The 14,484-nt window shown below is 47.8% G+C and overlaps 1 protein-coding gene across 4 annotated transcripts in view; it reads right to left on the reverse strand.

Annotated features, from left to right (window-relative positions):
- The window catches only part of LOC124012096 (rho GTPase-activating protein 32-like), a 243,911-nt gene that overhangs the window by 99,103 nt on the left and 130,324 nt on the right, over window positions 1–14,484 (reverse strand). For all 4 annotated transcript variants that reach the window (XM_046325532.1, XM_046325523.1, XM_046325514.1 and 1 more), the window contains exons 4-5: window positions 11,378–11,469; window positions 10,858–10,942 (exon numbers count right to left, since the gene is read on the reverse strand). In XM_046325532.1, the coding sequence (XP_046181488.1) occupies window positions 10,858–10,942; window positions 11,378–11,469 (177 nt within the window). The remainder of the gene's footprint in view (window positions 1–10,857; window positions 10,943–11,377; window positions 11,470–14,484) is intronic.

Consider the following 14,484-nt stretch of genomic DNA (forward strand, 5'->3'; position numbering starts at 1 on the left):
GTAGGGTGACATGGGCTAGAGTAGACTGGGATGCTGGTTGGCTGATCAGGGCTAGAGTAGACTGGTAGGCTGGTGCAGTGTCATCAGGCTGTGTGGTGGAGGCCATGCTGGTCTCAGGTTCTGCTTGTGTTGTACCAAGCTGGTGGACATGTTCTCTAGATTCAGAGGACACAATGACTCTCTGCCGGTTGAGGGTGTCAATGTACCTCTCTTTTTGTTCGAGCTCCATTCTTGTTGTGCTCAGATGGTCTCTGAGGTCATCATTTGTCTGACTCAGCTTGTCCATTCTGCTTTCTAATTTAGCAATAGATGCTCTGCTCTCCTCCCTGACCTGTTTCATCTCTTCTTTAAGTTTCTGGACAGTGTCCTCCTCTTGAAGCTTGTTCTCTCTGTTCTATGACCTCTGCTTCGACTAGAGAGAGGGTGTTGTGGAAACGTTGCATAGCAGTTGTTCGTAGTGTTGTAGACATGTCCTTGGCTCTGTCTGCTGCAGGTGAGGAAGGTAGAGGGACACTGAGGGCTTCTTGCTGGGTCACAGAGACCGTTGGGGCCTGCTTTTCTCTATCTCCCTCCTAGACTTTTTCCTCAGTTTCTGAGATGATTTCAGCTTCTGCTTTGAGGGTAGCAAACCTATTCTCAAAAGCCTGGAGGCTTGAATCATTGCCTTGTATCAATACAGTTCCATTATTATATAAGTGTATTGTTTGATACATGTTACTCTGATCAGCTTCTTCAAAAATGCTGATCTGACATCCTTGGCTGATGCCTCTTTTTTTTAGAAAGGGAAATGGTTGCAAATAAGTATTTTCCATATGTGCCCTCTTTAGGTATTAAAAATTACATTTGCTCTTGTTTTGCAACTGGTAAGATCTGCAAACGGGCATTTATGGTTCTGTCCCATCAACAAACCTTTGAAACTTTTCTTAGCTTTCTCTGTTTGGATGTCTGGTGGGTAAACAATTTTCATAGCAACGATTCTTGTATTATGTCTCTTGTGTCTTTAGAGAACTGTTTCACTTTGATGTCCTTTTCCTTCTGTCCTTATTATGTCTTTCTTTTCTTCTGTTAGATAGATATTCTTTCTTATTCTTTGTTAGCTAGCGAGCTTCTTCCAGGAGAGTCCCTAGCAACTGCTTAGCAACTGGTAAACAATTCAGCTAGCTAAGATAACTGTACAATTTAATGATAATATATATAATATATGCCATTTAGCAGAAGCTTTTATCCAAAGCGACTTACAGTCATGTGTGCATACATTCTACGTATGGGTGGTCCCGGGGATCGAACCCACTACCCTGGCGTTACAAGCGCCATGCTCTACCAACTGAGCTACAGAAGGACCACCACCAACCTCTCGCTCGCTCTCTCTCTAATGAAAAATAGTTACTTTTTCCAAAGCCTATCTTCTTTGCTTGTTGCTTGTTTTGTCTCCTATTCAGTCTTGCAGCTTTCTTTCGATGTACTTCACTCGAAAAACCATGTAAATTTCAATATTTGTGGAATATGGCTCATTGTAGAATACATTTTTTTTCAGCAGCTACTGCTCAATTTGAAACTCCGGAACCCACACACGCGCTCTCTCTCAACCTCTCTCCCTCTCTCGCAACCTCTCGCTCAACCTCTCTCCCTCTCTCGCAACCTCTCGCTCGCTCGCTCTCTCGCAACCTCTCGCTCAACCTCTCTCCCTCTCTCGCAACCTCTCGCTCAACCTCTCTCCCTCTCTCGCAACCTCTCGCTCAACCTCTCTCCCTCTCTCGCAACCTCTCGCTCAACCTCTCTCCCTCTCTCGCAACCTCTCGCTCAACCTCGCTCGCTCTCTCGCAACCTCTCAACCTCTCAACCTCTCAACCTCTCTCTCAACCTCTCGCTCGCTCTCAACCTCTCGCTCGCTCTCAACCTCTCGCTCGCTCTCAACCTCTCGCTCGCTCTCAACCTCTCGCTCGCTCTCAACCTCTCGCTCGCTCTCAACCTCTCGCTCGCTCTCAACCTCTCGCTCGCTCTCTCAACCTCTCGCTCGCTCTCAACCTCTCTCAACCGCTCGCTCTCAACCTCTCGCTCGCTCTCTCTCAACCGCTCGCTCTCTCTCAACCTCTCGCTCGCTCGCTCTCTCTCAACCTCTCGCTCGCTCTCTCTCTCAACCTCTCGCTCGCTCGCTCTCTCTCAACCTCTCGCTCGCTCGCTCTCTCTCAACCTCTCGCTCGCTCGCTCTCTCTCAACCTCTCGCTCGCTCTCTCTCAACCTCTCGCTCGCTCGCTCTCTCTCAACCTCTCGCTCGCTCGCTCTCTCTCAACCTCTCGCTCGCTCGCTCTCTCTCAACCTCTCGCTCGCTCGCTCTCTCTCAACCGCTCGCTCTCTCTCAACCTCTCGCTCTCTCTCAACCTCTCGCTCTCTCTCAACCTCTCTCTCTCTCAACCTCTCGCTCGCTCAACCTCTCTCTCCTCTCAACCTCTCGCTCTCTCTCAACCTCTCGCTCGCTCGCTCTCTCTCAACCTCTCGCTCGCCTCTCGCTCTCTCTCAACCTCTCGCTCGCTCGCTCTCTCTCAACCTCTCGCTCGCTCGCTCTCTCTCAACCTCTCGCTCGCTCGCTCTCTCTCAACCTCTCGCTCTCTCGCTCCTCTCTCAACCTCTCAACTCGCTCGCTCTCTCTCAACCGCTCGCTCTCTCTCAACCTCTCGCTCGCTCTCTCTCAACCTCTCGCTCTCTCTCAACCTCTCGCTCTCTCTCAACCTCTCGCTCTCTCTCAACCTCTCGCTCTCCTCTCAACCTCTCGCTCTCAACCTCTCAACCTCTCGCTCTCTCTCAACCTCTCAACTCTCTCTCAACCTCTCGCAACCTCTCAACCTCTCGCTCTCTCTCAACCTCTCAACTCTCTCTCAACCTCGCTCGCTCTCTCTCAACCTCTCGCTCGCTCGCTCTCGCAACCTCTCGCTCGCTCGCTCTCTCGCAACCTCTCAACCTCTCGCTCGCTCTCTCTCGCAACCTCTCAACCTCTCGCTCTCTCGCAACCTCTCAACCTCTCGCTCTCGCTCTCAACCTCTCAACCTCTCGCTCGCTCCTCTCGCAACCTCTCAACCTCTCGCTCGCTCTCAACCTCTCAACCTCTCGCTCGCTCGCTCTCAACCTCTCAACCTCTCGCTCTCTCGCAACCTCAACCTCTCAACTCGCTAGCTCTCTCGCAACCTCTCGCTCGCTCTCAACCGCTCGCTCGCTCTCTCTCAACCTCGCTCTCGCTCAACCTCTCGCAACCTCTCAACCTCTCGCAACCTCTCAACCTCTCGCAACCTCTCAACCTCTCGCTCGCTCGCTCTCTCTTCAACCTCTCAACCTCTCAACCTCTCGCTCTCTCAACCTCTCAACCTCTCGCTCGCTCGCTCTCAACCTCGCAACCTCTCAACCTCTCGCTCTCTCTCAACCTCTCAACCTCAACCTCGCTCTCTCTCAACCTCTCAACCTCTCGCTCGCTCGCTCTCTCGCAACCTCTCAACCTCTCGCTCTCTCTCAACCTCTCGCTCTCTCTCAACCTCTCGCTCTCTCTCAACCTCTCGCTCTCTCTCAACCTCTCGCTCTCTCTCAACCTCTCGCTCTCTCTCAACCTCTCGCTCTCTCTCAACCTCTCGCTCGCTCTCTCTCTCTCGCTCGCTCTCTCTCAACCTCTCGCTCGCTCTCTCGCAACCTCTCAACCTCTCGCTCTCTCTCAACCTCTCAACCTCTCGCTCTCTCTCAACCTCTCGCTCGCTCTCAACCGCTCGCTCGCTCTCAACCGCTCGCTCGCTCTCTCTCAACCTCTCGCTCGCTAGCTCTCTCGCAACCTCTCGCTCGCTCTCAACCGCTCGCTCGCTCTCTCTCAACCTCTCGCTCTCTCGCAACCTCTCAACCTCTCGCAACCTCTCAACCTCTCGCTCGCTCGCTCTCTCGCAACCTCTCAACCTCTCAACCTCTCGCTCGCAACCTCTCAACCTCTCGCTCGCTCGCTCTCTCGCAACCTCTCAACCTCTCGCTCTCTCGCAACCTCTCAACCTCTCGCTCGCTCGCTCTCTCGCAACCTCTCAACCGCTCGCTCGATCTCTCGCAACCTCTCAACCTCTCGCTCGCTCGCTCTCTCGCAACCTCTCAACCTCTCGCTCGCTCGCTCTCTCGCAACCTCTCAACCTCTCGCTCTCTCGCTCTCTCGCAACCTCTCAACCTCTCGCTCGCTCGCAACCTCTCAACCTCTCAACCTCTCGCTCGCTCGCTCTCTCGCAACCTCTCAACCTCTCAACCTCTCGCAACCTCTCGCTCGCTCGCTCTCTCTCTCGCAACCTCTCAACCTCTCGCTCGCTCGCTCTCTCGCAACCTCTCAACCTCTCGCTCGCAACCTCTCGCAACCTCTCAACCTCTCGCTCTCTCACAACCTCTCAACCTCTCGCTCTCTCGCAACCTCTCAACCTCTCGCTCGCTCGCTCTCTCGCAACCTCTCAACCTCTCGCTCGCTCGCTCTCTCGCAACCTCTCAACCTCTCGCTCGCTCGCAACCTCTCAACCTCTCGCTCGCTCTCTCGCTCTCTCTCAACCTCTCGCTCGCAACCTCTCAACCTCTCGCAACCTCTCAACCTCTCGCTCTCTCGCAACCTCTCAACCTCTCGCTCGCTCTCTCGCAACCTCTCAACCTCTCGCTCGCTCGCTCTCTCGCAACCTCTCAACCTCTCGCTCGCTCGCTCTCTCGCAACCGCTCAACCTCGCTAACCTCTCTCGCAACCTCTCAACCTCTCGCTCTCTCGCAACCTCTCAACCTCTCGCTCTCTCTCTCAACCTCTCAACCTCTCGCTCGCTCGCTACCTCTCAACCTCTCGCTCGCTCGCAACCTCTCAACCTCTCGCTCGCTCGCAACCTCTCGCTCGCTCGCTCTCTCTCAACCTCTCGCTCGCTCGCTCTCTCTCAACCTCTCGCTCGCAACCTCTCGCTCTCTCGCAACCTCTCAACCTCTCGCTCTCTCGCAACCTCTCAACCTCTCGCTCTCTCGCAACCTCTCAACCTCTCGCTCGCTCGCTCTCTCGCAACCTCTCAACCTCTCGCTCCTCGCTCTCTCGCAACCTCTCAACCTCTCGCTCGCTCGCTCTCTCTCAACCTCTCGCTCGCTCGCAACCTCTCAACCTCTCGCTCGCAACCTCTCGCTCGCTCGCTCGCTCAACCTCTCTCGCAACCTCTCAACCTCTCGCTCTCGCTCTCTCTCTCTCTCGCAACCTCTCGCTCGCTCGCAACCTCTCAACTCGCTCGCTCGCTCGCTCGCAACCTCTCAACCTCTCAACCTCTCGCTCTCTCGCAACCGCTCGCTCGCTCGCTCGCAACCTCTCAACCTCTCGCTCGCAACCTCTCGCTCGCTCGCTCGCAACCTCTCAACCTCTCGCTCGCAACCTCTCAACCTCTCGCTCGCTCGCTCTCTCTCAACCTCTCGCTCAACCTCCGCTCGCTCTCTCTCAACCTCTCGCTCTCGCTCGCTCGCTCGCTCTCTCTCAACCTCTCGCTCGCTCGCTCGCTCGCTCTCTCTCAACCTCTCGCTCGCTCGCTCTCGCTCTCTCTCAACCTCTCGCTCGCTCGCTCTCGCTCTCTCTCAACCTCTCGCTCGCTCGCTCTCCCAATGCTCTCTCTCTCAACCTCTCAACCTCGCTCGCTCGCTCTCTCTCAACCTCTCGCTCGCTCGCTCGCTCTCTCTCAACCTCTCGCTCGCTCGCTCTTGTCCTCTCTCTCTCAACCTCTCGCTCGCTCGCTCGCTCTCTCTCAACCTCTCGCTCGCTCGCTCTCTCGCTCTCTCAACCTCTCGCTCGCTCGCTCTCTCTCTCTCAACCTCTCGCTCGCTCGCTCGCTCTCTCTCAACCTCTCGCTCGCTCGCTCGCTCTCGCTCTCTCAACCTCTCGCTCGCTCGCTCGCTCTCGCTCTCTCAACCTCTCGCTCGCTCGCTCGCTCTCTCTCTCAACCTCTCGCTCGCTCTCGCTCTCTCAACCTCTCGCTCGCTCGCTCTCTCAACCTCTCGCTCTCTCAACCTCTCGCTCGCTCTCTCTCTCGCTCTCGCTCTCTCAACCTCTCGCTCGCTCGCTCTTCTCTCGCTCTCTCAACCTCTCGCTCGCTCGCTCTCTCCTCTCGCTCTCTCAACCTCTCGCTCGCTCGCTCGCTCTCTCTCTCTCAACCTCTCTGCTCGCTCGCTCTCTCAACCTCTCTCAACCTCTCTCAACCTTCGCTCGCTCTCTCTCTCTCAACCTCTCTCAGCTCGCTCGCTCTCTCTCAACCTCGCGCTCGCTCGCTCTCTCTCAACCTCTCGCTCGCTCGCTCTCTCTCTCAACCTCTCGCTCTCTCAACCTCTGCTCGGCTTTGAAATCTCAACCTCCTGAGCTGCTGACCTGTTCAAACTCTTCAACCTCCCTGGTCAAATGCTCTTCAAGCTCTGCTCCATGTACTCAATCAACCTCTCGCTATCAGCTTCCTAAGCTGCTTTCTCTCAACCTCATCTGCGGCTGCTTATAAATACACGCTCATCCATCTCAGACCTCTCGCTCGCTTTTTTCACGCTCTCTCTCTAAATGTAAGCCCTGCCTTTCTGGGAAAGGAAAATTTGACATCTGCTGAACCTCTCGCTGCTGTGTGGCAGGCTGAACTGTTCTTTATCCAATGTTGAGCTCTTCTCAACCTCTCGCATGATGCTACAGTATCGCTCTCTGTGCTCAACCTCTCGCTGCTGCTCAACATTCATCATCACATACCTTCGCACTAAACAGGATTCTCTCTCAACCTCTCGCTGTATCGCTGGCTGTATGCTCTCCTCAACCTTCGCTCGTGTATCGTGATTTGTGTCTTCCATTATCAACCTCCACAACAGGAGCTCGCTCGCTCAACACCTTCTCTCAACCTCTCGCTGCTCTGGGAGGGGAGCTTGAGCTCTCAACCTCTCGCTCTCTCTCAACCTCAATGCTCGGCTTTGAAATGCCAAATGACATTTACTCCTGAGGTGCTGACCTGTTGCAAACTCTTCAACCACTGGGATTATTATTTGACCCTGGTCAAATGTTTAAACATCTTCAAGAACGATCTGGTCTTAATGGCCATGTACTCAATCTCCACCCGGCACTGCTAGAAGAGGACTGGCCACCCCTCAGAGCTAGGTTTCTTCCTAAGTCCCTGCCTTTCTAGGGAGTTTTGACTGGGTTCCTGTAAAATCACTTTGACATCTGCTGATGTAAAAGGGCTTATAAATACATTTGATTTATTTATTTATTGAAAACAGTGATACATGCCATCTGAGAATGACAGGATTTGACAGGATTGACAGGATTTGTTTGCACAGAAGTCAGTGTGGAAAACTTGTTCTTTATCCAATGTTGATTTTGAATGATGCAAATTATTTGTGTATTACCACTGTGAGATTGTGCTGGTTGGTGGAGCTCCTGGTGGAGAGGGAGAGTGAATGCAGGATTCTGCCCATCATGATGCTACAGTATATTCCTGGAGTATCTCTCCTGTGCTAACAAGTGTGACAATGCTGACCTCTACTGGACGTGGAGAAGTATTACATCAACATTCATCATCACATACCAATCAGAGGGGATAAGTTACCAAGCTACTTCTGAGACACTATAACAGGATTCAGATGGTTCTTGTCCTCTTCCAGTGCTTGCAGATCTGTCTGTGTATCATTATCCGTCTGTGTGTGTATGCATTGTGATTCCTGTGTGTGTGTGAGTGAATCATGATCTGTTTGTGTGTGTATCGTGATTTGTGTGTTCCATTATCGAGCAAGCAACACCACAACAGCGGAGCTCTGGGCTCCCTGGTGGTATTGCAGCACCTTCTATGTGTGTTTCGCCTCCGCCTGCACTGGGAGGGAGCCATTGAGCCAGGCTCAGATAATACACTTCTCCTTTCACCATATGGAGATGCACTCAATAGAGGTAGGAGTCAGCAGAGGTGGGTATTAGGCATTATGTATAGCGGATTTATGATGTAATATACATTGGGTAATAGCGCAGACGTGACTGGTGGAAATACCTCTCATGCTAACCATGCAGATTTGGTGTTTAATTTGCAAAAAACATTTTAATATAAAGGCATTGGATTAAGTTCAAAGATTTGTATTACTCGCTGCTCGTGTTGCTTCCCTCCTATTCTCAGTTTAGAATGGATGCTGAATATTTTTGCCCATAGTCAACAGAAACCAATATCAGATTTTCTAAGGAGAAATGCTTAGTATAGCCCACCAGAAAAAAACAGGCTAACTTGCCAACTATTAACACAGGGTCTAGCTGTGCTAAATGACTTAAATGTAAATGTAAATGTAAGAAACATAGCTAAAAATAATAATAGCATCCTCACCACATATAGCCTATTCCACCAGCATACACTAGAGGTCGACCGATAAATTACATTTACATTTAAGTCATTTAGCAGGTGCTCTTATCCAGAGCGACTCGGTAATCGGCATTTTTGGACGCCTATTATGGCCGATTTACATTGCATTCCACGAGGAAACTGCATGGCAGGCTGACCACCTGTTACGCGAGTGCAGCAAGGAGCCAAGGTAAGTTGCTATCTAGCTAGCATTAAACTTATCTTATAAAAAAACTATCAAGCTTCACATAATCACTAGTTAACTACACATAGTTGATGATATTACTAGGTTAACTAGCATGTCCCACATTGCATATAATAAATGCGGTGCCTGTTAATTTATCATCAAACCACAGCCTACTTCGCCAAACGGGTGATTTAACAAAAGCACAATCGTTGCACGAATGTACCTAAACATAAATATCAATGCCTTTCTTAAAATTAATACACAGAAGTATATTTTTTTAAACCTGCAAATTTAGTTCAATAAATGCATGTTAGCATGCAATATTAACTGCTTGGATATAGGGGGCGCTCTTAATTTATGGATAAAAAAAACGTTCCCATTTTAAACAAGTTAGTTTGTCACGAAAAGATGCTCGACTATGCATATAATTGACAGCTTTGGAAAGAAAACACTCTGACGTTTCCAAAACTGCAAAGATATTATCTGTGAGTGCCACAGAACTGACGCTACAGGCGAAACCAAGATGAAACTTCAAACAGGAAATGAGCAGAATTTTTGAGGCTCTGTTTTCCATTGTCTCCTTATATGGCTGTGAATGTGCCCTGAACGAGCCTATGCTTTCTGCCGTTTGCCCAAGGTGTCTGCAGCATTGTGACGTATTTGTAGGCATATTTTGAAAGATTGGCCATAAGAGACTACATTTACCAGGTGTCCGCCCGGTGTCCTTTGTCGAAATTGATGCGTAATCTCCAAGCTGCACGCATTCATCCATGTGATTCAGGGGAGAGAGGAGACTTCCACGGACGATATATAATCGAAGAGTAAGGTGAAAAACACCTTGAGGATTGATTCTAAACAACGTTTACCATGTTTCAGTCGATATTATGGAGTTCATTTGGAAAAAAGTTCTGCGTTTTGATGACTGAATTTTTTTCTTTTGGTAGCCAAACGTGATGTACAAAACGGAGCGATTTCTCCAACACAAATAATCTTTTTGGACAAACTGAACATTTGCTATCTAACTGAGAGTCTCCTCATTGAAAACATCTGAAGTTCTTCAAAGGTAAATTATTTTATTTGAATGCTTTTCTTGTTTTTGTGAAAATGTTGCCCGCTCAATGCTAACGCTAAATGCTACGCTAGCTATCAATACTGTTACACAAATGCTTGTTTTGCTATGGTTGAAAAGCATATTTTGAAAATCTGAGATGATAGTGTTGTTAACTAGGGAAATTGTGTCACTTCTCTTGCGTTCATTGCAGGCAGAGTCAGGGTATATGCAACAGTTTGGGCCGACTGGCTCGTTGAAACTAATTTGCCAGAATTTTACATAATTATGACATAACATTGAAGGTTGTGCAATGTAACAGCAATATTTAGACTTCTGGATGCCACCCGTTAAGATGAAATACGGAACAGTTCTAAATGTTTTGTGTTTGAAAAGACATTTTCATTATATTATAATTAAGTCTATGATTTGATAGAGCAGTCTGACTGAGCGGTGGTAGGCAGCAGCAGGCTCATAAGCATTCATTCAAACTTTACTGTGTTTGCCAGCAGCTTTTAGCAATGCTTGAAGCACAGTGTTGTTTATGACTTCAAGCCTATCAACTCCAGAGATTAGGCTGGCAATACTAATGTGCCTATTAGAACATCCAATAGTCGAAGGTATATGAAATACAAATGGTATAGCGAGAAATAGCCAACGCGACATAATTCATATAATAACTACAACCTCAACTTCGAAACTGGGAATATTGAACCACCAGCTTTCATATGTTCTGATCAAGGAACTTAAATGTTAGCTTTTTTTTACATGTCACATATTGCACTTTTACTTTCAACACTGTGTTTTTGCATTATTTACAACAAATTGAGCATGTATCATTATTTATTTGAGACTAAATAGATTATATTAAGTTAAAATAAAAGGGTTCATTCAGTGTTGTTGTAATTGTCATTATTACAAATATATATAATATATATATATAAATAAAAATTGGCCAATTAATCGGTCAACTTTCTTTTGGTCCTCCAATAAATCGGTCTTGGTGTTGAAAAATCATAATCGGTCGACCTTTAGCATACACCACATTAAACAAAGAGGTGGAGTCAAATGACCACTGTCTTCATGAACTGTGTCATCAGAAAAGACTAAGACTGGGATATACACTCGAAACACCACTGTTTTCATTGCAATGTCAATATAGTGTATCACAACCAAGGTTGGAATCTTATCTACCACCACAGCACACCAGACAGTCCAACATTTTAGGAAAATATAGCAGCACCACAGTGCTCTGCTAAGTGTCTGATTACCTGGATTGTGCCAAAGTCCACATTCTCGTAGTGGAAGTGGGCACACTCAGCCAGCATGGGGAAGTGGCCTTTGGTGAAGGACAGTCTGAAATACAGAGACGGACTGTGGTTAGGATGAAGGCCTTAGGCCTAGGGGTCTGATAGATAATGAAGAGAGTAAAGGAAGAGGGAGGGTGGAGAAGAAGAAAACATAGTACAAGAGAGGGGAGGAGAAAGAGATCAAAAATAGATCAAATCCAGTAGAAAGGGCAAAATTGAAGGAGAGCGGGAGAGAGAGACTGAGAAAGGGACATGTGTGAGGGACACAGATAACAAGAGTGAGGAAGAGACAGAAAGAGATGTAGAGCGATAGCTGAAGAGAGAAAAAGGTTGCAAGAGAGAACATGGTGGGAGCCGAAAGAGAGAGCAAAATGGAGAGAAAAGAGATGATCGATAGAGATGTGTAGCAGATGTAAGGAGTTAAGGCCGTATCAGAAGGCCCATAGCAGGGTAAGTCTACTCAGTCAGATGGTCCACTCACTTCTTGACGTTCTTGACCTTCATGCTGGCCGTGCTGCTGCAGGTGCGCAAGAGGGTCTCGGCGCCCAGCTCGGGGACCTCGGCGCTTCGCGCCTGCATGTTGGAAAGGAAACAGACACTCGTCAATACATGACCTGTGACTTCACCTCTGACAAACAACTCCATATGAGTTGACCTGCATGCGAGAGAAACCTAGGGACAGTGCAAACCAAACCAAATTTGTTCAAAGAAACAATTCCAGGATGTAGTGACTGTTGTCAAAGTAGCTACTTAATATTTTTGTATTTTTCATGTTAATTGGATAGAGACAGTGAAAGAGTGGAAGAAAAGTTAGGAGAGTGTATTAGAAGGGCAGTTGGTTGGATTCAAACCTACCAAAGGCAAGACCACTCCAGGCCCCTACTAGCTACGTTTGACCCAACATGGTAAAGTCTGACCCCTGACAGAGTAATCTGTGACCAAGTGAGGTTAAAACGCACTTGACAACATTACAGCAAGTCATCCTGTGTGACTAAAGTCAACAAGGGAAAACAGAAACACCAAGCTAACAGAGAGAGACCTAAAGAGCAGGAACCCAGACTTAAAAGAAATTGGAAATACAGACATTGTCATCCTACAAGAAACATGGTATAGAGACCACTGGTTGCTCTCTAGGTTACAGAGAGCTAGTAGTCCCATCCACCAAACTACCAGGTTTGAAACAGGGAAGAGACCCAACTCACTATTAAATTAGTCAAAAAAGGAACATTTTAAATCTGTATAGAAATTAAGAAGGAAATGATCTCAACAGAGAAAAATGTCCTCATGTGTGCTACCTGTATCCCCCCACTTTAACAATGACAGCTTCTCCATCCTAGAGGGGGAGATCAACCATTTCCAGGCCCTGGGACGTATTAGTCTGTGGCAACCTAAATGCCAGAACTGGACAGGAACCTGACACTCTCAGCACATTTGGGGACAAACACTTACCTGGAGGTGACAGTATTCCCTCCCAAATATGCCCCCCAAGACACAACTATGACAAAACAACCACCAAAAATGGGTCGCAGCTCTGTCGCACACTGGGTCTGCACATAGTCAATGGTAGAATTCAAGTAGACTCCTATGGTAGGTACACCTACAGCTTAACCCTTGGCAGTAGTGCTGTAGACTACTTTATCACTGACCTCAACCCAGTCTCTCAGAGAGTTCACAATCAGACCACTGACACCCCTTTCAGATCACAGTAAAATCAGTCTACCTGAACAGAGCAATACTTAATCATGAGTCATCAAAGCCAAAAGAACTGCACAATATTAAGACATGTTATAGATGGAAGGATAGTAGTGTAGAGACCTACCAAATAAAATCAATCAGGCAACAAAACATTCAATCCCTTTAAGACAACTTCCTGGACAAATCATTTCACTGTAATAGTGAAGGTGTTAACCTTGCAGTAGAAAGCCTAAACAGTATATTTGACCTTTCGGCTCCCCTATCTTTGATGATGTCAAAAAAGCTTTTGACTCAATGTGGCACGAGGGCCTGCGATAGAAATTCTTGAAAAGTGGTGTTGGGGGTAAAACATACGACATTATAAAATCCATGTACACATAGTGTGCGGTTAAAATGGGCAAAACACTTTTATTTCCACAGGGCTGTGGGCTGAAAGGCCGCTCAGCAAGGAAGAAGCCACTGCTCCAAAACCGCTATAAAAAAGTCAGACTACGGTTTGCAACTGCACATTGGGACAAAGATCGTACTTTTTGGAGAAACGTCCTCTGGTCTGATGAAACAAAAATAGAACTGTTTAGCCATACTGACCATCGTTATGTTTGGAGGAAAAAGGGGAGGCTTGCAAGCCGAAGAACACCATCCCAACCGTGGAGCACGGGGGTGGCAGCATCATGTTGTGGGGGTGCTTTGCTGCAGGAGAGACTGGTGCACTTCACAAAATAGATGGCATCAGGAGGAAAACATGTGGATATATATATATATATTTTTTTCCACCTTTATTTAACCAGGTAGGCAAGTTGAGAACAAGTTCTCATTTACAATTGCGACCTGGCCAAGATAAAGCAAAGCAGTTCGACACATACAGTGACAGAGAGTTACACATGGAGTAAAACAAACATACAGTCAATAATACAGTATCAACAAGTCTATATACGTCGCGACGGAGGAGCCAGCGGGATAACTCCTTCGGGTAGATAACGTCGGTAGTCCAGTTTTGAAGGCCCGGTGGGGCTCCGCGTTGGCAGTAAAACGGGTCCGGATAGGTGATTGTAGCCCAGGAGTGACTGATGGAACTCTTCAGCTGGCTAGGTCCGGAATAATTGATGTTGGCTCCGGAATCGACGAAAGCCGATAGTCACACGGATAGCAGCTAGCTAGCTGCGAGATCCAGGTATGAATGTCCAGAGTTAGCGGTTGAAATCCAGGGACATGGAGAGAAAAATAGGTCCGGTATGTTTCGTTCCGAACCGCACAAAACTGGCGATAGACTTTCGAGTTAAAGGATAGCTGATGACCACAAACTGTGGTTAGCTGAATACTAACGATTAGCCAGTAAAGAAGCTAACTAGTTTATGATTAGCTTCTGGCTAGCTTCTGGATTAGCTTCTGGCTAGCTTCTGGATTAGCTTCTGGCTATCTTCTATGGAGGATTACAGATTTGAGGTAAACAGGACTTTTTTTATAAATATAAATTGGTGAGGCGGGTTGCAGGAGTGTTTTGACGATGAGTTTATGGAAAATAAAAAAATATATAAAAAGGTATGCGAAAAAAGTTATATATATATATAATTTACACGGACACGACAAGACGAGGACAAAAGACGTCTGAACTGCTATTCCATCTTGGAACAATATGCCATATTGAAGCAACATCTCAAGACAAGAAGTTCAAGCTTGGTCACAAATGGGTCTTCCAAATGGACAATGACCCCAAGCATACTTCCAAAGTTGTGGCATAATGGCTCAAGGACAACACAGTCAAGGGATTGGAGTGGCCATCACAAAGCTCTGACCTCAATCCCATAGAAAATTTGTGGGCAGAATTTAAAAAGTGTGTGCGAGCAAGGAGGCCTACAAACCGGACTCAGTTACACCAGCTCCGTCAGGAGGAAT

This window comes from Oncorhynchus gorbuscha, linkage group LG02 (assembly GCF_021184085.1).
Source record: "Oncorhynchus gorbuscha isolate QuinsamMale2020 ecotype Even-year linkage group LG02, OgorEven_v1.0, whole genome shotgun sequence".
In the NCBI taxonomy this organism is placed as follows: Eukaryota; Metazoa; Chordata; class Actinopteri; order Salmoniformes; family Salmonidae; genus Oncorhynchus; species Oncorhynchus gorbuscha.